Source organism: Trachurus trachurus (assembly GCF_905171665.1).
Source record: "Trachurus trachurus genome assembly, chromosome: 1".
NCBI lineage: Eukaryota > Metazoa > Chordata > Actinopteri > Carangiformes > Carangidae > Trachurus > Trachurus trachurus.
In genome coordinates, this window is record NC_139891.1 from 20030308 (window position 1) to 20057194 (window position 26887).

Here is a 26887-nt window from a genome sequence, read left to right on the forward strand (position 1 = left end):
GGAAATATGGGTCATAACAAAATAATGCACTGTTTTTTTTTTCAATTCCATGATTGTCCCTTTTGCTTAGGAGCATGCACGCACACACACACACACACACACACACACACACACACACACACACACACACACACACACGGCAATCTTTTTAAACATCGCATTGACTTCTGTTCATTCATGTGAGCCTAATCCTAACCTTAACCTTAATCAGGACCTCGTTATAAATTATTGCTCCTGAAAAGGTCAGTGTTTAGGTCTATTGGAAAAGAGAAGGTTTCAAAGATTTTACAAACACACACACACACACACACACACACACACACACATGGAGCCAAAATCCACAATCCCATGTATGATTTTCTTGTGGCAGGATTTCAGATTTGTTATTATTTGGAGATTTTGTGTGTGTGTGTGTGTGTGTGTGTGTGTGTGTGTGTGTGTGTGTGTGTGTGTGTGTGTGTGTACGTGCACCCTGATGAGGAGCTTGTTGTGTGGGCTAATCCTCATAGCCCCTGCTGTCATTTTAATCTCCCCTAGTGTGTGTGTGTGTGTGTGTGTGTGTGTGTGTATGTGTACCATACTGTACCTTGATTCCCACATATAAACACACACACACACACACACACACACACACACACACACACACACACACACACACACACACACACAAACATACGTTACTGTGTCAGTGTGTCACATGAGAGGATTAAAACCTCATGTCAGAGACAGCTTATGTGCCAACCATGCTAAGCGACAATAAAATATATTAACACAGATCTATTATCTACTGCTACCGTCTGTGCTGGGCTGTACATTTAATCTCAATTTAGTTTAGTGCAACCATTATGTTTACTCTCTCAGTGTGTGTGTGTTTGTGTGTGTATGCTCGTGGGGGGGTCATGACTGACTAAAGAACTAATAACAATACGCTCGTGGCCTGATTGACAGCCCAGTCGTCCAATCAGAGCTGTTCATATTCGGGCTCACATTTCTGCTGCTGTTGGACCCTGGCAGAGGAGTTTCTCTACCACTGGCAAACGGCCTCTGGTAATCTGTAGTAGGCCAACACCAATATTAATATTATCATCATCATTATTATTATGGCTACATGAGAACAGAACATAATTCTCCTGGGATTATTATTATTATTATTGTTATTATTATTCACCACTGTTTTTTTTATTTATTTTTTTTTTATTTTTTTTTATTCTCCACTTCCGTACAGGCGGAGCGGCCTGGCCTGCACACGGAAACAAGCCACTTTGAAGAAGTTATAGGAAACACAGCAGCAGCTACCCAGTAGATAGCTGCTGCCTGGAGTCAGTGAAACAACGTCAGACGTGTCGGTGCTTGGCCACCACCACCACCACTAGCAGCAGCAGCAGCAGCAGCAGCAGCAGCAGCAGCTCCCCTACCATTTATTATTATGAGCCCGGCGCTGCTGGGGAAGCTAACCAGCAGAGAGAGACCCGGAGCTGCACTTTACCAATGACTCTCGCATGGATAATAACTGGATGCACAAAGCTAAACTGTCTCTCTCTGTGGGGGGATTTTTTTTTTTAACCCGAAGAGGATATAATAACACATTTGGAGGCTGACATCCTGTTTGGACCCTGATGTTTTTTCTCCATCTCCCTCTCTCAGGTGAGGTGATGAATCGTTAGACCGCTGTTAGCTTAGCCCCGTGCTAACCAATGGAGACCTGAGTAGCTTACAGGCTAACTAACGAGCTAACGTTAATGCTCTATGGAAAAGCAGCTTACACAGAAACATTACACCAAGACTTGTCTAGCTGTTTTACCGTGGACTGGTGTTTTTTTGTTTTTACTTTGGTTTAAATGTCCCTTTTTATGTATGTATTTCTGTTCCCCACAGTAGCCGTGGTGACGGTTGTTATAGCTACATTTTCTATGATCGTGCTGCTGCTCATCTCCACCCTAATGTAGCCTACGGTCGGTCGGTCATCCTTACGGACTTTGCGATAATTAATTAGCATTGTTAAAAAACAAAAACAAAAAGAAGCTGGCTAACATTAATAAATGAATGTTAAGCAGTCTCATTTTCCTCCTCATCACAGTGTCTTTAAAGATACTATCGTCTCCACTTAGCAGAGCCACGCGTCCCCACCCCTGTTTCAATATGACCTACTGTCCAATGTGGGCACAATATCGCTTATTTCTATGCTTTTAAAGTGTATTTCGTTTTTGTTTTTCAATACACGGGCAGATATCTGCTGTTTTAAATAGTAATAACCCCCCACTGCACGTTTAGCGGATATAACGTTATTGCAGTGCCCATTTAAACACTGGACCCTACAAGTATGGAGGAAAAATGGTTTTAAATGATATGTTGAAAAAAAAAAAACGCGTTTACATTTTGCTTAATCACACCCATTAAATAAAAACAGCGAGATTGTCGGTGCAGTTTTGGCAGCGCCTCACTGTAAATGCATAATGGCACATCATATTATCTTATTATTAAGGGGCTGAGCTGTCAGATCATCAAGCGATGCCCGGGCCGCTTTGACTTAATACACTGTGTGTGCTGTGTTTGCGTGTCACCTGGCTCAGCTGTATATGCTAAGCATCCTCTGCATACATCTAAAGGCGTTAGGAAGCTATTTACATTACATTAACGAAAGAAATAGCTTTTTTTTCCTCTAAAGAAAAACTCGATTCACAATGATCCAGCACTGGAGAGCTGTGGTCGTGAAATCACATTGTTGGCATCATGCATCGGTGAGAAACCATCTCCTCTGTGGGGTTTGGTGCATATACAGAGGCTCTGGCTGCTGCTGCTGCTGATGCTGCCGTGACTGCAGCGGGCCATACACACCCAGCGCTCATGTGCATACACTGTAGGTGCTGCTGGTGCTATAGGATCCTTTGAGATGAAAGGGGGATGCTACTGTGTCTAACATGTACACCACTGGTGGTTATAGATTCTGCCTGATGAAATGAGGATGCTGGTGTTGTAGATTATTGCTCAAATAACGGGGAAATAAGTATTTGATATTTTCACTGAAAGCACTTACTAAGGTGAATCATCTCATCCTGTGTGTGCAGGGCCTCAGTGGTTTAGACTGGGATTTATTGAGTTGTTTGCACCTTCGAAAGATGATCCTAGCGTCTTCTTTTTCTTTTTTTGAACACCAATCAAAGCAGATGTATTTGTCCTCGTGCCACTTGGCAGTACAATGTCCATTTGATAGAGTTACAAACCATAATGTTAGTCTTGACATGTCATAACATGGTCCATTGTGGCAGTGTGCCAAGTTTAGCTGATCACTGGGGAAGAAACAAGGAACAACATCTTGTACTCTTGTTATTTTGCATGACAAGGTGCATGTGTGTACTATGGTTTGTCCCACACCTGAATGTGTGTTTAGCCCATTCAAAGATTAAGATTAGATTTTGAAGGTGTAGCCATAGAGCAAGTGATATTGCTGTTCTGATATGAGTCACAAATAGGGTGGAATGGGTAATCTTCACATTTCACTTTCACTGAATCAGACATATTCCCTTTCTTCTTAACCATATGGCTTTTTACCACAATCAAAAAAATGCAACTCCTCATGTTTGGATTTTGCACTATTACTACATTTCCCCCACCCAATAATATTTCAATTAATTGTGGAGCCATAAAATGACTGCAGGCACCTCCTTTTGAAGTTGATGTGAAAATTAAAGTGGTTAACCAATTAACTAATTCAAAAAGGATGTATTTGCCAGTGCTGCTGGGTGTGAAAAAACTAATTATTGCCCCTAAGGTTTAGTGATGTTCACCAAATTGACTTATGATTTACAGTCAAACACTTGTGATGGACAATGACATTGAGGGAGGGCTTTGGTTTATAAGCCACTCCTATAAATAGTTTATAGAATACTTTATTTTCCTCTGTTCAATATAATATTTACAATTCATAATGTGCAGGATGAGACAAGGTGAAGAAGGTTTAATATAAATTTAACGATAAGGAAATGTTTAGGACAGGTACACCAGGGAACAGCAGAGTGAGTCGGGCTTTACAGTGAAGGATTTATAGTATACAGAACATGTGTGTGTGATGTGAAATATTGATCGGGCGAACCAGTTTTTGAGTCAACGTTCATACACCAATGTTGAAAAGATACAGATTCTGTAAAACTCAACGCTCTTAGATGCTGTGGAGTATCACTTTCAGGAGGTAACACAACAAATGTTGCCACAGCCATCACACTCGTTGATAGTTCAGTCAGTAACAAGCCCATGAGCATTGCTGTAGACACCTTTGTTTGCATGTTCAGGATAGTTTGTGAGGGAAGAAGCTCCACATTGTGACACCTCTGTACAACCACAAGTGCAATGTGAGTGTTTCTTTAGTTTTCATCAGATCCAACAGAGTGAGTCATCCTCTCTCTAATGGATCACATCATGGCACTGTTGGGGATGGCAGTCTCTCTGGTATATCAGTATTTGTTTAAATGTACACCTGATATTGAGCATTTTCAGGCCTTCATCCCCCAACAAAACAAAGTCAAGTTTAGCTCTATGTGATTCACTCAGCTGAACTCACTTGTGTGTAGTGACATGGTAGTTTAGCAGGGAGGTAACCCTGTCAATGATATCCTACGTGAAGCATCCACTTTCACATATATTGTTTGGGTCTCTAGTGCTTTTTGAAAGTGTCTAAAGTGTGTCGACCCCAGCAATCAGTTTAGCATTACAAAAACAGGGTTAACTTCACCTTTATATCTAATCTGACGGATAACACCCACCTCTTGTCGTTCAGACAGGGTAAAATGAGGCACGTCACTCCTGTTTTAAGGATGAAGAAGAAACTAATCTCCAGATTAAACAGAAATTTGAAATTGGACTGGTTTACCTTTTTAAAAAGGTGGTTACACATACCTCTGGTCAAGTATGCCAGCTAATTCAGGCACAAACACATACAACCTAGGTTTCATTTCAACATCATTCTGGGTGGTGCCCAGTCATTCACCTTGTAGAGCATATATGCTACATACTCGGTCTATCTCCACAAAAATGCCCCCAAAAATAACTTGAAACAGAAAAATGTTGCCATTCTGCTGTGGTTTTATGCAATTTTCAGTGTTTCCCCTATAATTCTTTTCAGCAGTGGTGCAGTTATGCTGGATCCACCCAGACTGGAGGAGACTGCCAATTTTTTTGGGAATCCTGTGGGTCACAGGAATCCTGTGGGTTTCCCACGGGATAGGAGTCAATCCACAATTAATTATATGATAGGAGGGGAAAGGGAAAAAAGTCGAGAGGGAGTCGGTGGGATGGGAACTATAATTACTACAGTTATACATACAGATTTAATATGCATTAATGCAGTTTTGTATTTTAAACACAACACACTAGCTTATGGCAAACCTCTCCCTGTACTCAGTGCTGCTTTCCTTCCTCCATCACCTGCACTACCGTTTGTTTTCTGTAACACACTTTCAAACCTCTCATTAGCTTAAAAGGTGACTGGGTTACATCCCTAATTGGCTTTACTACCCTCAGCCCCCTCATGGTCTCCACCCTCCTTTCTCATCCAAACCAGCCAGGTTAATAATCGGGCTGGGTGTCACCACTGATTCCCTGCGTCGTTTCCATTCACAAGGTCCAGGTGAAGTTCTGCTGAGGACAGTCCACTGTCCCGCATCTTACGTCACACATGCCTCTGACTAATAACATGTGCAGCATTTCACTGCAGGTGTCAGAGGATGATAAATGAAATAAAATGACTTGTCATCTTTACTAATTTAACAGTTTAACTCACTGAGCAGCTCAGAGGCAGCTGGCACCCGATGGACACTTTCTTGTGTTACTGAATTGTTTACAATCAATACACCTTAGATGTCAGTATGACATCCTTGACCATTTAATTTGTTTTATTTTTTATCTTTTGCATAGCATACACTTTTAGTGATCAACTCTTCAAGCATGTGAAATGTTTGAACCAGATTCTCCAAACCACAGATATTTTATTTAATCACGATTAGAAAACACCTATGCTCATGTCTAGTTCTTGCTGTGTCAGCTTCACACATCCACAAGAGAGAGTTGAAGGCACAGTGTTAAAGGATTGATCTCATGATTTCTGTTTAGATGTCTGATTTTATAACATTCAGCTTCTCTTGAAACATTTATTCACGGACACGCTGCAGCCCAGACTGAACCTTTACCGCCCAGCACTTTTCTGCCACTTGGTTGTTACACACTGACACTGAATGTAGAGAGGTTTTGATGGACTAGTTGATGACTTAAAACAATTCAAAGATAACATTGGGTGTTGTCTGGCTCTTGGCTCTACCTTTTGTAACAGGTTCATGATGCAGACTCAAATATCTTCACGTGATGCAGCGCACCTGATTTCATGTCGCTCCCTTTGACGTTGTAAATGCTTTACTTTACATGCTCCTTGTACTACCTGTAAACCGGCCTGTGATATACTGCACCTGTAAATGCTGTCTACACACTGGAGTACTGTATCCGCTCTTTGACCATCCCTTTCTTCCTCTCCTTATGATTGTAGGTGCAGCATCCTGACCAACCTTCAACCAGAACGACCTGTTGTACTTCAGCAGGGCCACCTCTGTGCTTCCTCCATACAAGGCCTCCATCCTCACGGTTGCAAGGATTCCCCAATCCCCAAGACATAAATGGCTGGGGGAGTCCCCTCCGACACATAAAAGCTACAGTTTTCCACAGTTCTGATGAGGTCATTTTTTGGGCCGTTGCACCAGAGAGGCTGGACCATCTGAGCGATTGTTGTGGGCGCGTGTTATCCAAGCCTCAGTGCTCTCTGCTGGGTCGAAGGAAGCAGAACGAAGGCCTTAGAAATCCCTGGAGACGAGGGCAGAGAAGAAAACCGGCCTGTTGGTGGGAGGCTGACGGTTACGTAACTGACAGGCACGGTTGTCCACCAACACAGTGGAAGAAGAAGATAAGAATTGAAGGAACTGAGTTGTTCTATGCCGCCATTACGGGCGGATAAATAAGATAATGGCATTATCTGTTGTGAACATAACACCGGAGCACACCAGACCAACGCTGTAACTTAAGATCTGTCTCAACTATTTCATTTTCATGGATACTGATGGATGTTCTACTGGATTCCCCCCCAGATCTTTTGGAGAGAAGAACCACACTATCACTTCCTGCTTTCACATCCCTGGTGCAGCTGGCAGGTGAGGTGGTTTAAATCAGCCACCGGCGGGGTTTAGGGATGCCCCGACACAGGAAAACCAGGTTACTCCACTGGCCCGCTTACAGACTGTTGTTTATAGTACGAGACCTGGACTGAGAGCAAACTATCTCCCTCTCCAACAAGGAGCATCGTTTTTTTATTTACAAGACCTTTTCTCACAGACAGGTGCTGAAAACTTTGAGTGAAAAGGACAGTCTCCTCGTGTAGACGACGTAGCTGGACAAGCCCATTTCCCACTTTAGGTCTTGATCTGCACTTTTTTTAAGCCGAGGAAAGACACAGGAAGGAGAAGAGATCGCCAACTTACATTATCATCCCAGACTTGTTTCTTTTAAGCTTTTTTTTTTACTCCCTTTTTCATCCTTATCTCATTTCTTGCTGTTGCTTCTGCTCCGCCTTATAGATCGATCTCCTACCAAAACAGGTTTACCTCTGCCAACTCTGGTACCTCACGAAAACCCCCATTTACAGACCAATCAAACCAATCTGGACCAGTTTTGTGTATTTTAGTATTTGATTGCACCAATTACATCAACCAAATTGTTGTGTTTTAACATAAGGGTCCAAATACTTTTTGTTTTTAGTTTTACATCTGACAGCCATATTTTTTATTGCACTGTTATCATGATTTTTCACCAAGCCTTTATTCATTTAGAAGCAGTTTAAGTCTTTTTAGACTGATTTTCTTTTTGAGTGTAACAATTATCAGTCTCTTATTGGCGCATATTGTAATTAATTGACATGTTGGGCGGGACACAGTTCAGCTAGTGTTGTGGATGTGCCTACAACTCTTTTCCTCTATATAATCTGTGGCTTATTTGTTCATCCCGCCTTACCACCTGTTTTTGTGGCTAACAGGGAAACAAGGCTTTTAAGGCAGAGAGACCTGTAAGCTTCTTTTAATCTTTCACACACAGTGGATCAGATCTGACCTAAGAATCTAAGAAAACAAGCGTTCACTCCTCCTCCCATCTCAGTGTGGTGGTGCAGAGAAACCTTTTCCTCTTTTACCCTTGAAACAACAAACCCTCCCTCACTTATTCCTCCATCTCCTCCGTACATCTCCTTTTACTTTCTTTTTTTCTTTTTGCCAATCCATTGCTCCCGTTCCGGTTTCTGTCTATACGCCTGGACAAATATTTGACTTTGAATGACAGATTCCTCGGCATAGCAGTTGCTGAACAGACACAAACCATACCACACACGGGAAGTGATGCCAGGTGGCAGCAGTAAGAGTGGAGGGCGGGGTCCATCCTCATCACCCCTCCCACACACCGTGGTCCCGCCCAGCAGACCCCTGCGACCCTCCCGTTACGTCCCTGTGTCGGCAGCCACCTTCTTCCTTGTTGGTTCCACCACACTGTTCTTCTGCTTTACGTAAGTGACATCAGGCAGACACACACACACACACACACACACACACACACACACACACACACACACACACACACACACACACACACACACACACACACACACACACACACACAGGCCTGAAATATATTATACTTTTTCTGAATAAAGATTGAAATTTTACCTTAAATAGTATACAGTTAAGTTGTGAGGTGACAACAAGGGCAAAAAAGATCAATGTTTCGGTCACAAAAACTGAAAAATACCACAGATTGGAGATGAACAGAGCTGTAACAAAGTGAGACAGATTGGTTGATGGAGACTCCACATGAAGACCAGCTGGTCTAGGGTAGGGTTTAGTTTCACTGTAGTCTTGAGATCATATCGGTCACATTTCACCTTGCTAAATATCACTTTTGGGTGTTTCTGTACCTGAGTTCACCTGTGTGTATCACTGCTTCTTCTCATATTGACAACTTGAAGGACTTTGTCTGCACAGTAAAAGTACTGTCGCATTTTCATCATTACAAAATTACATTTTAATTGTGCTTTGCTCATTGCCGTTCTTTTAGAAGAATGTACATTGTTCATCGGAGAAGAAAAGGCAGTATGTAAGTTAAAGGGATACACCAAATTTTTTTTTTTCGTGTCTTGCCTCACTCCCAAGTCCATGACAAGCAGATAGACACCATCCTTTCGACCGTGCGTGCAGTAACAAGGGAGATAGAGCCTGTATCGCCCGTAATTAGCTTAGCTCAAATGCTGGAAGTGTATCGGTAATGGTAGCCTGCCTCCACCCAAAGTCATCAGAGAAACTCTTCAGCAACTCTAAACGGACCGATCTTCGTCTCAGAGCTGACAAAACTCTCCAGTAAGGCATCTTGAGCGGTCAAATGCCGGTAACGGGACGAGATCGGTCAAAACGGAGGGTTCAAGCAAAGACGGTTTATTTTGGTTCAAGCTAGCTACATCGAGGGTAGGTTAGCTTCCTATTTCAAAGTAAAAGCACAAATTCTATCGTCATGGTTTTCTATATGTAAAGGGCAACTGGTGTTTTATTTTGTGAAAGTAACCGGAAGTGCGCAACGGCTAGCTTGAATAGCGCCGAATTCGGCCGAACAAAATTGTAAACAGCTGGTATAGACAAATTAACGACACACTGCTGATCTAAACGGCTACTTTCTCGGCTAAAAATGTTTGAAAATGTCGATAATGTGGCAGGCTAACACTACCTATGCACTTCCAGCGTTTGAGCTAAGCTAATTATGGGCGATACGGGCTCTATCTCCCTTGTCACTGCACGCACAGTCGATAGGATGGTGTCTATCTGCTTGTCATGGACTTGGGAGTGAGGCAAGACACGAAAAAAAATGTTGGCGTATCCCCTTTAAGGCCTAGCATGTCTGTCCTGTATGGGCCACAGATACAGTCTGGAACAAACAACTTTAAATCCTTTGGTGTGGACTGAACCGATGCAGTTTTTACATGTAAACATTATATAGTATCTGCCTCAGTGTGGCCTTCACACACCCTGCGAGTGTTTCTGACAGAGTGCTAAGTCAGTGGTGTTACAGACCGTCATCACTAATCTTGCTGACACTACACTGGGTTTGTCAGAGTGAGAGTGTGAACAGGGGAAAAAAGGGTTGAGAGTGGGAACGTGCAAAGCATTGTCTGTCGGAGGGACCACGTGTTTAGATGTGAGAAAGTTAGATTGACAGGTGAGTGTGTGTGCGCGCGTGCACGTGTGAGTGTGTGTGGCCTGTTTGTGTATTTGTGGGTGCATATGTGAGAAAATCTAATCTGTGTGTGTGTGTGTGTAATGTGGTGGGCAGGCTGTGCTTCAGATTAGTGAGGAGAAAATAGGCCAACATCTGTCACCCTGACAAAAGCCCATCATCCAGCTTCTCACAGTTTCTTTCTCCCCGAGTCTGTTGGTGTTTATTCCCATGTAGTTTGTCTCACATCTCCTCTCACTCTCTCACCACTGAATTAATCCAACACAACACAAAAATAACAAAGAAACCTCACTGATTTAGTTTATAAACAACTACAATCACATCAGAGTGTTTTCACACCACTTCATTATTGTAACATTCTGTACTCAGTAACCAATAATCTAAATGAGTAATTAAAGCAGATATCAGCTTCACGGCCGTTTCGGCTAATGCTGCGTTCAAGGCAGGCTTTTGAAACCGTAAGTTACAGCTTCAAGTCACAACTACGACTTGGTAGCGTTCCAGGTAACCCGTAGCTCGTGTTTTTACCATCCTGTTGTCTGTGAAAGTTCCCTATAACGGCCACTCGTAACTTCCGACCCGTGAACTCGTACCAGATCGAACTGGTATGACTTCACAGGAAGGAAAAACACAAAGTACGAGTTTCTTTGAACGCACCATGAGTTAGCAGCCCCCGCCCTTGTCAGGCATCAATTGGTCCTCGTGCTACGTCACCACATTCACGCGCATCCCTTGGCTGCACACACAGCCCTTCATGCCGTTCTCTCTCCTCATTGGATAACACTTGTATCCCACAAGGAAAATTTTCTCCTCGGGTTACAGCAGAGCAGAGTGACGGAGAGACTCGTGTTTAGGCTGAAATACTTCATGTAAGTGATTGCTGACGGAAAATAGGACTATTTAGGACTTATATTAACAAAAACATTCCACTGATATCTGCTTTAATTAAGTCCAATAGTCCAATTGTTTTGTTTGTACTGTTAATTCAGAATATGCAAATAGTACAAGACTTCCCAATTGCTACTAAACAAATTCTTTGCACAACGTAATATAGAAATGAAAATTGAGAAAGCAAAATAATAATAAAACACAGAAAAAATAAATAAATGACATATTTGAAAAGGAGAGAGAAGAAGCATAGCTTGTAAACCATGGGTCTTCTTTTCTGTGACTCCAAACTACTGAATTGATTGGAAGTGGTTGAAAAAGACACACCTTTGTGTGTGTGTGTATGGTTACACAAATCACTGCGTGGTCTGAATGAGTTTTTGGAAATTTTAACCATATATGTGTGAGCTGCTCTTAGATCTTCATTAGTAGGAGTAGTTTAGTAAGTGTTTCTTTCAACTGGAAACTTCATCTGGTAACACTTTATAATAAGTACACACTATTAAGCATTAGTTAAGCATGAAATACTGAATTCATCATTTATAACACACCAATACTCATTAGTATCTAGTTTATAAACACAGTTAAAAAAGTTTTGCCCCTCATAGATAAGCACTAACTGTATTTATAAACATACTAATGAGTATCCATGCATTATAAATGAAGAATTCAGTATTTATTAATGCTTAACTAATGCTTAATAGTGTGTACGTATTATAAAGTGTTACCTTTATCCTTTAAAGCACTTGATTATTGAGTCATTTAACTTTGAATCATTGTGCACATTTCCAGATCTGAACCTGATGGACATTGTAATTATAGTGGCTCCATACAAACATCAAACTGGCAGTAAAGCTCATGTGTGATAATTTCACATCAAAGCACATATGAAATAACAGTGCCCCAAATTAATGCCAATCCAAAAAAATATGTGAACGTATCTGTTTCCCAAATATCACTCTGTAAATGGAGCAACAAGTGGCTCTGTATCCTCCGGTCTGTCTGCTGCTTTACTTTCATGACAAATTAACCATAAGATGTTACATAGTCCTGGTCTCCTCTCTTTCAGGTGTCCGTGGTTATCGGAGCGTTTCTCTGTAGCTGTGCCCATTTACAATGGAGTCATCTTCCTGTTCGTTCTGGCCAACTTCTGTATGGCCACGTTCATGGACCCCGGCATCTTCCCCAGAGGTGATTACGTGGATGGATGGATGGATGTACTAGTCTGTTTATTATTGCTGCCAAGTGTGAGATGATTGATTAGATGAATGATTTTAAGACCCCTCCAATGGAAATCAAGTGTTTATTAGGCTCAGAGCTTCATCTCTCCTGATTGGCTCACCGGCCTGTTGTCACTAGAGCACAGGAGAGAAGCCTGAGAGCAGATACGTAAAACTACAGTGAGATGGTAACAACATGTGGAAAAATGGGAGGGATGTTAAGACTGAATCCTCCGTATTCTGATGACTCATGAGTTCTTCATGGCCAACTTTAAGTCTAACACGTGATTGTGTGTGTGTGTGTGTGTGTGTGTTTGTGTGTGACCTCTGTCTCCTTCTCTGCAGCTGAGGAGGACGAAGACAAGGAGGACGACTTTCGCGCTCCCCTCTACAAGACGGTGGAGATCAGAGGGATCCAGGTCAGGATGAAGTGGTGCTCCACCTGCCGGTTCTACCGGCCGCCACGATGCTCCCACTGCTCCGTCTGTGACAACTGTGTGGAGGTGCGCTCTCACTCACCCGTCATCTGTTTCCATAGAATTACATGGGACATGAGTCATATACAGGGCTACATTTTAACTTCCAATGCCAGCCAGCGTCATCCCCACATTGGATAAATAACACTGTGGTTACAAACACTCAGCAGTTCAGATGCATTAATGACATGTCGACTTTGTTTTCTCTTAAGGTGCATTAGGTTAATGATCAGGCTATGTATAATTGATACTAGTCCATTAACAATATCCTTGATTGGCCTCTAACAGTCTCTCAGATCAGGTTGAGACCAGGTGCTCTACTATGGACTATTGGCAGGTGATATATGGGATTATATACTCAATGTATCAACCTTAAATAGTTGAATGTGATCGAACTTCTGCCTTCAACTACTGAGGGGAGGGAGGACTACAAACCCAGGTTACCTCCGCATCAGATAAAACACTTCAGAGGTTAAAGACACATTTCTGTACAAAGCATCTGCCACCTCACATGTTATCTGACGCAAATATAAGTTGTAGCTTTTTAACCTAAAAGCAATGAATGTGGTCGTCTTCTTCTCACCTCTGTGTCTTCAAACCATAATAATGCAGGACTTCGACCACCACTGTCCATGGGTGAACAACTGCATTGGCAGGAGGAACTATCGCTACTTCTTCCTCTTCCTGCTGTCTCTGACGGCTCACATAATGGCTGTGTTCGGCTTCGGCCTGCTCTTCATCCTCTACCACCGGCAGACCATTGACCGTCTGCACGCCATTGTCACGTATCCTTTAAGGACCGTTTTGTGTTTTTGTGTTTCCTGCTGACACTCTGCAGTTAGAGCTTCACTGAAACACTGGAGCTTCCTTTATGGAAGAGAAGACAAGTCAGTCCCGTAATTATTTTCTACAGCGACAGTTAAAGTGATGCCCCATTTTAGTTTGACCTCAGCAGACCCTTGTAAATGTAGAAACAACAGAGTGGCTGTTTTATGATCCAGAACTGATGGGAATCTTTGTCTGATCAACTGAAGCCCAAATCAATGAATATAGATGTATTCTCTTTAAATTCAGTCAGGAGCCATCATCAAGAACAAGCAGATTGTATTGTATTATTACATTTATATTGTAATATCATAACGAAAACACTATTGCCACATGAATGTTTTTCATTCAATCCCCTTTTACTGTGTAAAGCATTAAATTGAATATCCTCTTTTTAACAAATGTATAGAAACTGTCAAACACTCTATACTCACTTTGTACTTGAATATTATTTATTCTGATGACTTTCTCAGTTTTTTATTTCTGTTTTATTATAATTTTAATAACTCAACTTTCTCTATTTCTCTTTTTCGTTTATAATTTCTTATTTCAACTTTTCAATCATGTTGATTTTGTTTCCATGGTTAAGAATGGAGGATGTATGTCCATAAGCCAAGTTAAGTTTAGTGGTGTCCCTGACTGAGAATTTTCATGGTCGAATCAGATTTTGTCAGATTTTGCCTTTTAGTCGACAAATTGTCGAATCATGTTGTTTTTTTCCTCATTGACTCATGATCTCATTTGCGTCTTTTTCCGCTCTGGAGAAAAGAGCTAAAACACCCGAATAAACAAATGTAATTCTTCAGTTGGGATAAGATAACAATAAGAGGACAATCTCCCTCATCTTTTTCCTGATCTCACTCATTCGGCTTGCGTGCACAACATGCATCACTGTCTCTCTTTTGAGGACGGTGAAGCGAAGAGTATATGAGTTTGTGTTGTGAACTAATGAGTGTGTTTGGAGAATGAAAACTTGTCCCATCGTTGTGTGGGCATGGTATGCACATCAGTGCTTGTACTGCTGGTTCAGGGGTCGAGTGTTACAGCACCATGGACAGCGCCGTTTTTTGTATGTAGTGGGTGCATATGCGTGTGTGTGTGTACAGCTGCTGTACGATCGATAGACAGAGAACACATTACTCAGTTTAATCTTGTAAATAAAACTTTCTGCCCGAATTCAATTTCCCCTCCATTGAATAGAAACAACATGAAATGAGGTGAGACACAGAGGGAGAGAGCGAGCTGGGTGCTCCGGTGCTTGAGTGCCCACTGTGATGTCTTTAAAATGGGCTATATTATTAGAAATCAAAAAGAAATTATGTGTGAAATCGGATGTTCAGCAGCAGTGAGAAGCCCCATATAGTCAGACTAGTACAAACTTTTTTTCATAACCACATTTTGCGATGATGCCATGGCGAAATTAGCAGTCGAATCAAACTCCTCCGAATCAAATCAATGAATCGTCAACCATTCGGGGTCACCCCCCTAGCTAAGTTTATTAAGAAAAAGTGTAGCTGCAGTCACAAAAGGACATAGAGAGAATCCGCAGAAACAGTCCAAGTCCTCATGAATTCTCTTTCACATCGTTCCTTGGTCACTTGACCTTCTCTATAGAAATTGAAGAAAAGTGGTCAGGGGAGGAGATTATTTAAACTTTTCAAAAAGAGCCCAGCTCTCTGAAGTTGTTCCTTGACCCCGTGCTCTCAGACTGGCTGTAATGTGCGTTGCAGGCCTGTTCTTCATCCCTGTTGCCGGCCTCACAGGTTTCCACATAGTGCTGGTGGCCAGAGGCAGAACAACAAATGAACAGGTACCGTCTCAATATGTGTGCTGAATACATGAACTCTTACAAGATTTCAGTGTTTATGACTTTCAAGCATGTTTATAGAAAACACCTTTGATGATTTCAATTTGATCGATTTGAAAACTTGTGACACAGTAACAACCTTTATACATGAGTTTCATTGTTTGAATGTTTATCCAACAATGAATTTTTTCTCTCCCTCTCTTCAGGTAACGGGGAAGTTCAGAGGAGGCGTGAACCCTTTCACCAATGGCTGCTGGAAGAATGTCTCTCATGTCCTCTGCAGCTCACAGGCACCCAGGTGCATTTTCATTTCATTTTTCTACTTTTTGTCTTCCCACTTCTCTCTGGTTTCCTGTTTATTCATTTCATAGTCTGAAAATAATGACTGAGGAAATTAGACTTTTTTATGTGAAAACCACATTTGTTTGTTTTGAACTATGTCTGCAGGGGTTGGTGAGGGTTGCTCTTATGGAGTAGGTGTTACTTGTATTTTGCACTCAGTGTGTCTTTGTGCTCTCCGTAGGTATCTGGGCAGGAAGAAGTGTGTGCAGAGTGTGTGTGTACAGCCTCCTTTTCTGCGGCCACAGCTGACAGAGGCCCAGCTGGCTGCAAAGATCCTGGACAACGGCATCCAGGGAGACCTGCACCGGGTAAGTACGGAGGGACGGGAGCTCATGGACACAAACTAAAGAAAACAAGTGCAGCTCCGGCCTGCTGGTAAAGGAGCGCCAGGTTCTGTTCTTCCCATTCAAATCTGCAGTGGACTCGTTTGCATAAGTTTGCATAAAAGCAAGTCCATCTGGCAGCAAGAAAACTTTGTCTCAGGGAAATTGCTTTGTCACAGTTGTTAAACACAGTAAAAAACTATAAAATTGTAATAATGATAACAAGTAAGTGAATAGAAGAAATGTGCAAATGTATACATACACTGAAACTATTCAATGTTTCAGTGTTTTAACGAACGTCCTAGTCAGGTCACGAGCAGTCAAGAATTCAGTTGACTGCAGATCACTTTTACACTACAAACAAATCAATTGACTGTTCTCCTAACCTGTGCACGAATATTTAACATTGATAATATTGGTGTAATGTTGGATAATTTGTAAGCCAGTCGACTAAATGTGTCAATGTCTGTCTTTAATTTTTATCTGTGTGTCGTTTCCTCCCTCCAGTCCAGGTCCAGTCTGGAGATGATGGAGAGCCAGTCGTGTGATGCCGAGCCTCCACCTCCACCTAAACCCGAGCTCCGCTACCCTGGGATCACCAGAGGAAACACGGAGGGTAAAAGCTCTCTGACCCACTGCTCCATCTCTGACACTTTGACCTGCTCACAAACTTCAGTCTCAGATTCTTGTCGTGAAACTTAAAACTTATCTGATGATTTTACTGTGGTGTATTCTTTTTATCTTCCTCCTGCAGAGTGCAGTCTTCTGAACAAAGCCCCTCCCACCCCCACCATGTACAAATACAGGCCCACCTACAGCCCTGGCAAGAACCACACAGCGCTCACACATGCTTACGCCAACCAGGTAACACATGGACATACACACATACAGTATATACAGTATATACACACACACACAGTGTCTTTAGAGTTGAGGTGTGTGTGCGTGTGTTTGTGAGCAGAGAAGCTTTTTTTTTTTTTTCATTTGTCTCTGTTTCTTTTATCTGTTTAATTTCAATCTAACGCGTCTCCATTTTTGTTTTTTTTCCCTTTTTGATTTCCTGTCGGCCATCTTGGTTTGGTTTCTCAGTGGCTTTCTGTTGATCAGTATCAGTAAGTGATTGTTCTGAAAGCATTTCCTCCTCTTATCTTCACTTTAACTTTGTTTCCTGTTCCCTTCTGTTTGCTCTGGACGTGGGTGAAATACTGTTTGACATGATGAATAACAGACAGATCAGCCACAACATTAAAACCAGCTGCTTTTTTTCCAATAAAAAGGACTGTACCTGAACGCATCTGCACTGCTGCTGGCTGTAGTATTTGTACCCATGTCTGGTCCATGTCTTACCCCCTGGTGAATGTGTGTAAATATTGTTAGGATTCTCCTCTTTAGTTCCCTGTTTGTTCTCCTGTAGGAAACTTTTCACCTGTAGCTCAGACACTATTTTTAAAAGCTCCCTCTTCCCATTTTCCAGTAATTTCCCATGAGCACCCTTTGATTACTTTCATTTTGACGTTTCACTCTCCTGTGACCTGATCCGGTCTTATTGAGAAAATACTCCCTGATGCGTCAGACAGAAGTCAGCCATCTTTAGGACACATTAAACATCCAGAATACAGAGGAAATAACAGAACAGCGTGCAGTGTTTTAGCACATCCGAGTTATGAGTCCGCATCCTTTTTTTTTATGTCCTACATCCTAGCTTTTGTTTCACATATTTTCCTCTTCTGAAATTCACACGCGAACCAGCTCCAGCCACCGATCTGCCTCGAAGATGTGGGGCTACAAGTATTGTTATTTCAAAGACAATGGTGGCTGAAGGTGGCTTCTCCAGCAGCAATCACCACCACCTGAGAGAAAACTTGTTTACAGTTCACGTGTTGCATTTATACCTCATAGAAAGACTGTGCGCTTTTACTTTGAAAAGTGGAAAGTAGGGGATCACAGTCAGTAAAAGTCAGTAAATGCAAATCCAAAGTTGTAAATGTTGGGAAGATAATGAAAATTATTTCCATTTATTTTTAAATTAAAAGGAAAGGATTCATAGATAGTTTAAATTTGTTTGTGCATTTTCAAATCCTACTTTGGAGGTGTTTTATATTTTGAGATGACACATTTTTACACAGATTGTAAAATCATTCACTCAAACAATACTGAAATAAATCTGCCCCCATACTACTGTGACGGTTGCAATGTTGTGTCACTACAGGGAGGTTTAGTCCAGCAGCAGTTCACTAAGGCCCCGTTCAGACCTGCTACATTAACATCCATCTGTTCAGTGGTCAGCTCTAAGCTCAGGTGTGAACACAGCCAAGACGCACTGAGGATGCATTTGAGGTCCAGTCACTCAGAACCACATTCAGAGGTGGTCTGGACCACATCCGTCCACATTCTTTGAACAGAGTAAAGACAAATGCATCCTGACACCATAAAAGGACCAACTACTCTACTGGCATGTATTTATATATATTAACTCCTCGAACACACGAGCCACGACAGCAGGCCTGACTGTCAGTCAGATAAAATCTACAGCACATACGTGTTTATTTGCTATAAAACAGGGAAGTTGGATCAGATCATATGTGGTCAATGGAGTCACATTTAAAAGCAGGTGTGGACCGACGCTTAGAGCTGAACACTGAGCACGCAGGTTAACGCCAACGTGGCCTCAGATGTGCAAAACTTCCCAGGGGTCTCTGGTCCTATTTGCTCAGCTTCTTGTCGTTTCTTTTCCCTCCTCCTTCCCTCCTTCATCCTCCCTCCTCTCTCTCCTTTCGCCTCCTGCCTCCTCCAGCTAAGTCGAGGAGAGAGCGTTGGCAGTGCCAGGGACTCCTCCTCCTCCACCTCCTCTCTCCTCCAGGCCAGCCAGCAGCCTGGTTTCCGCTCCCAGCCCAGCCTGGACCGGAGGGACGCGGCGTCCGACAGAGGAGGAGGGGGAGGCGCCGGGGAGAGGATGGAGGGGGGCAGGGAGGCGGGAGGAGGGGGCATCCCTGGCTACTCCCTCGGCGGGCGTTCGTACCCCTCCTTCTCCGACCCCACCGTCCTCTCAGGAATCGCGTCGCGATCTTCCAGCTCCACGCACACCTCGGCGGGCGCCGCCCACGTCTCCGAGGCGAACACCACCTCGGCGAGCTTCAAGAGCTTAGCCAATCAGACGCCCCCGCCTCACCATGCGTCTCGCAATGGAAGCCTGTCGTACGACAACCTCTTGGCTGGCGGCGATGATTTCGACAAGGGGGTGGCGGTGGGTTCAGCGGCCCCTGAGGTTTCCTCAGGGAGACCCTGCACGCCAGCAGCCGGCGGCTACAGCTCCCCCTTCGTGTCGTCGCAGCACAGAGACGCCGAGCTGCACTCCCAGTCCTCGCAGTCCCCCCACCACCACCACCGCTCCGCCCACCACCACCACCCCTTCCTCCATCGATCGTCCTCCTCCACCACGTCCTCTTCCCCGCCGCCGCCTCCGGAGAGGGAGCGTCTGCTGGGCGAGCCGCACGCCGGCGCTCACCCTCCGCCCGGGAGTCAGGCCACCGCTCCCCCCTCCTCCTCGGCCCCGCCCCTCCCCCACCACCACCACCACCACCACTCCCATCACCACCACCACCACGCCCATCATCACCACCACCACTCCTCCTCCTCCTCCTCCTCCGCCTCCCGCCCTCCCCGCTTCGCCGCCCCTCACGCGCCCACCCACCACGCCTACCCCTACCGCACTCGCTCCACCGACACGCCGCTGGGCCCCACCTCCACGACCCACCCTCCCCGCTCGCCGCACCCCCCACCTCTGGGCAAGTCCCTCTCATACTCGAGCGCTGCCGCTGCCGAAATGCAGTACCGGCTGGTCCGAAAGGCCTCGGCGTCAGCCGGAGCAAACGCAGCGGGGGTGGGAGGAGGAGGAGGAGGAGGAGGAATACAAGCACCGAAGTGAGTATGAGTTCCGCCTTTGTCAGGACGATTGGTTTGCTGCTAACCCTGAAAACAAAATCACCCGCCCGCCTGATAACCTGACTACCTGATTGACTGCTCCTCCTCCTCTCCCCTTCTCTCTTCCTCCTCCTCCTCCTCCTCCTCCTCCTGCCAGATTTCCTGTGAGTTCCTCCTTCTTCTCCCTTTGCCTGTTTTTCATTCATCTGTGAGGTTTCTCTGTTACATGTGCGATGCCGTGTTCTGCCTGTTTGCTCTCGTCGTCTTCTGCATCATTGCCACTCTCTGTTTTCAACATCACTCTGTGCCAGTGCTTCTAGATAAGTGTCACATTCGACGTGATGCACCAGCAACAGAAGACGACAGATGAATGTTTCCTCACTCAACTTAACTTAACCAACTTAACAATAGAATCATTGATAAATTCAGATGAAAGAAGCAAAAGTTCCAGATATTAATGAGGGGAAACATTCAAGAAGTAAAACAAATGCATCTATCAGGCGCACATGGAGTCTCTGATTGTTGACCACACTGAGGCAGCAACAGATAGACGTTGCCTTCAGTCAGACTTCTGCATGAAAACACGAGACACTATTTGATTTCCTGACATGTTGTTGTGTCTCTGTCCTGTGTTTCTTCCATCATCCGCTCATGTTTGTCCACAGCTGCATGGGTTTAGTTTGTACTGCTGCATTTTTTCACCACAGGAACCTTAGCGGTGGGAACACACTGCCTGCGTTGCCTGAGCATGGTGGTGACGTCGCCGAGTGTTTCTCTGCTGCAGCTCCGTCTCATTATAAATCGAGTTATTAGTTATTTCTGACAGAAAACCAAAAAAGTGCCACTGTCTCCATATGCAGCTATAACATAGTTAAAACATATATTTCATGTCTGTATGATATCACCTCACAGCCAGAAGGTTCAGGGGAGTTTGCATGTTCTCCAGTTTCCTCCCACAGTCCAAATGCACAACACGATTGGCGACTGCAAAACGCAAATGTGACGGCGCGAGTGTGTTTGTTTCTGTGCGTCGGCCTCATAATAGACTGGCGTCCTGTCCAGGGTGTATCCCACCCTCGCCCTGTGTCAGCTGGGATTGGCTAGGATCACAACCCTGCACCTATAAGCAGTATAGCTGAAGGATGAATGATCTGTGTCATATTCAGATTAGCCTGGACAGAGACAGCGATAGTGGAAGGTGTCATTTTCATGTAATGTTGCTGCTAGGATGTCAATATGACATCAGCAGGTCGTTGACGCTGCATGGGAAGAATAGGCTAGAGATAAATTCTTGACATCGACATGCTCCACAGCACCACGCTCACGCTACACATCCTGTGTGTTCCCGGCCTGATCGTATGTGTTTATGATGACCTGAGTAGAACGGATTGTGATATCCACTGTGTGTCCCACAGGGTTTTAACACTTTTCAGTTTCCAGTTCAGCACAAACATTTTTAGTTATTGTCAACTGTGTTTTTTCCCCTGATACAAAATAATGGAGACAAGAGAACATGTGTGTGCGCCCTCATGTTCTTTTGACCCTGTGAACTAAAAATAGCAGTTTATGACTCTGGCTGGTTTCAGCTCGAACAGGTAGACAGGTGCTTTCACACCAAACCTGTTTGGTTCAGTGAAGAGACTAAATGAACCCTGCTGCAATTTTCTCACCATTTTGTCCTGGTAGAAAAGTGGATTTCAGAAATGAGGCCAACATGAGAATCCATCAGTGAAAACAAGCAGAGTTCCCACTGTTTTTCCATCATCATTTCAACAAATTGCATTCTCTGTGATATGTAAATATTTCACCTTTTTACCGACACCTCCATCTTTCTTTACGACTTCCTGTTCAACTGTCACGCTGATCGTTTCTTTGTTTATTTTTTTTTGTTTGTGTGTGTGTTTTTCAAAACCAGGGATGAGCTAATCAAGATGAAACCTCTGAGTCGGACCAACGGTGGCCAGCCCTTCTCCCCCCTCGCCTCCTCCTGTTCCGCCCCTTCCTCTCCCTCTCACCCAGTCAGCGTGTCCGCCCGGCCCGGGTTGGCCTACCCCGGCTCAGCACTGATGCAGAGTCCTGCCCACAAGCCCCAGGGCGGCGGGGTGAAGAAGGTGACTGGCGTCGGGGGCACCACCTATGAGATTTCAGTCTGAGCAGCAGCAGCAGCAGCAGCAGCAGCCAGCCGGCCTCCAGCTTGCGGACCAATGAGACGAAGAGGAGACGGCTGCTGTCTCCTCTCATCGTACAGGAAAACACTGACACACACCTGAGGACAAGTGGAGCCTGTGTTTGTCCACATCTTACTCCTCATTGGCCAACTGACTGTGGGGCTGAACTGTACTGGACTGGACTGTCCTGCCTCCAGACATCCACCTCGATAATCCAGACTGGGACTGATGTAAGACAGGACTCTCCGGCACTGGGTGATACAAGACTATTTTCTTTTTTTTTTTCTTTTGGATCAGGAACCAATGGGCTAATTTTTGTGGGTTTTCTCATCACTGTAGCTCAGTAGGTAGCACGAGGCACTAGCATGGTCAGGTCTGGGTGTTACATTGTACAGTAATAGCAGTGCAAGGCATTACCACTGCCAGGGTCAGGAGTCTGATCCCCGCTGGGGCCACCAGGGGGCTCTAGTTCAGGGATTAAGAAGCAGCACTTTTGGACTGACTCTGCATTTCGGTAAAAAAAAAAAAAAAAGTGCCCAGATTTAATGTTCAACGGTCACATGTAGAAATAACTGAACACACAACCCCACGATGACGACGACAACGATGATTTTAATTTCAGTAATAATCGACACATCCATGCACAGCCGATCAAAATCAAGGTAGAGTCCACTCACGGTTAAGGGCTTCCCATAGATGGAGCAACTGTGCAGACATATCGACTCGAGTCACAGCTGCTTTCTAACACGAGCTCCGGTCTCAGTTGTTAAGGTGATAGTTTGGGTCATTTGATGTGGGGATGTGTGAGGTACTGTGTAGATACTAGAGGTGGAAATCACAAGTTCTGATATTATATAAATTCTAATGGACAACGACTCGATATTTGTTGATTTTGTTTGGATTGGACTCATGGACCAGTGATCGATACAAGATGAAATCATGTGCTGATTTAACACAATCACAAAAACTAACTGAATTTTCATTTTTGACATTTTCATTTCTGAGCTCAACCACAATTTTAAATGTTATTCACTTTAAAAGAGAGGCCTCTGATTTATTCTGGTTTATTGAACTTTACAAGTTTCACATTCTACAAAATAAAACTGAAGGAACGAGAAGTATCTGTGACAAGCAGGATTTTAGTGTCGAGCTATTTAGATTCTTAAACTAAATACTTTTAGACCTTAGTAATTAGCTACACATGTCTTTGCACATGAAATATAAAAATTACAGCAGTGATACTCATCTCAGAAGTGGCAGGGGAATTTCAAAATAAAATCGTGTCTCACAAAGGGTGACATGTATCGATGACTGGTCGATGTTTTCATTTTGGATTGATGCTTGACTTGTTCATTACTGAATTGATATGTCGATATGTAGATCGATGTTTCATTACACCCCCAGTAGATACAGAGCAGATGTAGAAAACTAGCATTAAAGGATAGTGTTGCTTTGTTGGTTGCACAGCAGCACATGTTGTTGTTCCGTGCTCTTTCTCCTGATCTGCAGGTGACACACTTGTCTACGCACGACTACCTCACACAACCCCACGTCAGGTGACCCCAACTAACCCTTTAATTAAACCCTATTCATTGTGACAAGCCTCCCCCAAATGGAGCGTGGTGTTATTTCATTTGACCAAGGAACACTAGCTGTGTTTGTGCGATGCATGGAGCCGAGGTCAGGATCCCAGCTAACGTGTCGTGGTGTCATTCGCTGCCTCCCACCCCGTCGCGGAAAATGCACAATATGACGACGACAACGCAGAGGGTCGATAATCAAGCGGTTTGTGGGATCCACGGAGGCGTGACAATCGACCAGTGAGAGAGAGAAGTGCTCCACCCATGAACTGTTGATCAGTGTGGCTGCGTGAACTGACTTGCCTTTTCGATGGAGGGAAGAAAAATGTGATGGAAAAAAACAAAAACAAAATACTGATTCCCTCTTTCTATGATTCATATGTTGGTTTATCCCTAGATGTGAATATGATTCCATGTTTGTACAGGATGATGTGATTTTAAATGTGGATTTTTTTTTTTAAAGGCATTCATACCGGACAGCAGCATGCACTACTATTACTACTAGCCACTAATAGGCCACTGTGTTTGGCTGTGGACCATGTCGTTGTTTGAACAAACAAGAAGTGAGGAAACTAAAGTGGAGAAAGAAGAAAATCATATTTTGGCCTTTTGTCGTTAATGGGCTCCTTTGGAAGAAGAAAAAAAAAAGGCAAACTTTTTTCTAGAAAATTAATTCCTTGAGCAATTGCCTTGAAAATATAAGTGTCATTTTTTTCACCTATTTAATTTGAAATTGTTTTATATGAATTTATATGGAAATATAGCTAGTGATAAATGAAGAGTTTTTAATACCGACTCAAAACGAGGGGGTGTGGTGTCTCGTAGATGGGATAAGTAGATGAAAGCAGCCCTCCTGATTGGTTTTGGGAGATGTTCAACAGTTGAAGACGCTTCATTCACAATGTCCTAAATGTCCTGGACAGGATTGTCTCAGACCAGACGCCTCATTTATAAGATGCTCTTATTGTCAAGTCGCGTCTTTGCTAAGAAAATGATCTCTATTCCTCGGCACAGTCTTGGCCACTGTTAAAACAAACAAGATTTTAGGAATAAATAGGATACTTTTGTTGTTATGAAAAGTCTTGCTATTAGACACTTGAAAAATGTGTAATTTTACACAAGTAATATATTATTTATTTCAGTAAAATAAATGTACAAGCAGAGATAAATCACTCACAAGATGTGACTTTCCTGCTGCTCTTTAATCATCATAAAACTTGTAGTCAGACTTAGTGGTAATTTTGGTTAATGAGCGTAAGATCAAGTGAACATTTATAGATGAGGCTCCTCGTGTGAGAAAATGTGTTAAAAGGTCAAAATTAAAGCTGCTTAAGTCTTGGATGATGTAGTGGACACTTGTGAACCAGTGCACCAAGTCTTCCTCTGACCTGCTAAACACGACATATCTGTTGATTTCACACTCCGTCAGCCGCCTCCAGCTGCTGGGGGATTTTGGAAATGTTATCCGACAGTGTTTTGCTGCACTCAACTTGGAGCTCCTTCACGGGAAAACAAGAAAAAAAAAAGTCCCATGAACTTGTTTTAACAGCTGCTTTGGCACCACATTGTAATAATGGCAAGACATGATGGGCAGAGGTATGATGTTTAACTTGGGTCAGTTTTCTCTGGAGTTTCGCCTTCAGGTTTCCATTTTTTAAACCAGTAGTCTTTGACTACAAAGAACGACACAGGAGCACAAGTGCTCAACGCTGCAAACAATATGACCGGTTATGGTAAAATAAATGAAGCACATGTGGTATTACCAGAGAGAGAATCCTGTGTCTGTGGTGAATGCTTTGCTCTGTTTTTTTTTTCTTTTTTCTATTGTTGCTGTAACTTGCGGACACAGATGGAGACGGTGGGCTGGAGGTGGATTTTAGCAACGACGTTCAAAGAAAAGACAAATATGTGTACTGTACAGCTTAATGTGTGTGAATGTGTTAGTGGATGTGTGTATGTGGTGAGGGGCCGGGTTATTGGTAATAAACTTTAAACGAAGAGGTGAAAACATTGTCGCTCTTTTCCCCCAGACCAATCAGGCTGAAGTTGTTTAACCCCGCCCCTTGTGTTTCAGAGAAGCATTCACCTGCATTTTACTGTAGTTTGCATTTATCTGCATACTCAAATGAGACTGAAACCCAACCTCAACTACAACAGCTCATACATGAGTTTTGTTGTGTTTTCGTCCTTGTCTCAACAATGAAAATCATTGTACTGTATCTTCTACATCGTTTCTAAAGGGTTTTCAGGTGAATATAGTGAAGCAAGTAAACAGTTATGACTGTCTGCTGGACCTGCTGACATGTTAACTATCAGCTTTACATTTCTGCAGACTCCACATAGTATATGATCAGTTTTTTTTTAAACAAACTAGAATCAGCTGCCTCCTCCGCTCAGACTAGTTTCAGGTTACATCCTGTTTAAATACAAACATCTGGAGTGACATTTAGTCATAATCGCTGTGTGAAGTCTTGAGTTATGGTTAAAAAATGTTTGTGAGGTCACGCTGACCTTTTACCTTTGACTACCACTATTTAACCAGTTCATCCATAAGACTAAATGAATGTTTGAAACCAAATTTGAAGCAATTTCCTTAAGGAGTTCCAAAGCGCCAAGTGAGGCCGCCACAAATCTATTCAGTTCGTCCTTGAGTCCAGGTGAAAGTTTTCACTAAATTTGAATGATTTCCCTCCAGGTGCTAAGATGTAGTGAGAACAACAATGTGATGGATGGTCAACCTGTGGTCAGGTCTCTGTATCCATTTGGTGCACATCCAGATAATAGGTAGGATGTCATGGTTTATTTTACTGAGTGTCATGATGTAGGACATTTGGTTAAATAAGTGTCAGTTGACAAAACATTTTTTTTAACTTTCGAATACGAATTTTTTGGGGCTTTTTGCCTTTCATTGATAAGACAGTTGAGAGAGGCTGCAAATTTAAATTAAACTCTGGTAAAAATCGGAGTTTTACTTCTATTGGAGGATCTGTAGTGACACCAGGGAGAGGTTAATGACGACTGCGCAGACTCATGTGCACATA

General features: G+C 43.3%; 2 protein-coding genes across 2 annotated transcripts in view; one reads left to right on the forward strand and one right to left on the reverse strand.

Annotated features, from left to right (window-relative positions):
* Positions 1 to 26887, reverse strand: part of tmx2b (thioredoxin-related transmembrane protein 2b) — an 81897-nt gene that overhangs the window by 38973 nt on the left and 16037 nt on the right. The window lies entirely within an intron of this gene.
* zdhhc5a (zDHHC palmitoyltransferase 5a) lies at positions 1254 to 25830 on the forward strand. The gene is made up of 12 exons (XM_083979807.1): positions 1254 to 1644; positions 6530 to 8581; positions 12254 to 12375; positions 12750 to 12907; positions 13493 to 13665; positions 15413 to 15515; positions 15719 to 15810; positions 16036 to 16162; positions 16685 to 16793; positions 16932 to 17041; positions 18972 to 20098; positions 22014 to 25830. The coding sequence occupies exons 2-12, from the start codon at positions 8418 to 8420 to the stop codon at positions 22249 to 22251; spliced, it is 2523 nt and encodes an 840-aa protein (XP_083835933.1). The 5' UTR covers positions 1254 to 1644; positions 6530 to 8417; the 3' UTR covers positions 22252 to 25830.

Excerpts from the sequence above, each read along its gene's own strand:
- zdhhc5a (XM_083979807.1), top strand. The coding sequence starts at position 8,418 with ATGCCAGGTGGCAGCAGTAAGAGTGGAGGGCGGGGTCCATCCTCATCA. Across the intron at positions 12,908-13,492 it reads TCTGTGACAACTGTGTGGAG|GACTTCGACCACCACTGTCC; the intron begins GTGCGCTCTCAC and ends ATAATAATGCAG. Across the intron at positions 17,042-18,971 it reads CACATGCTTACGCCAACCAG|CTAAGTCGAGGAGAGAGCGT; the intron begins GTAACACATGGA and ends TGCCTCCTCCAG.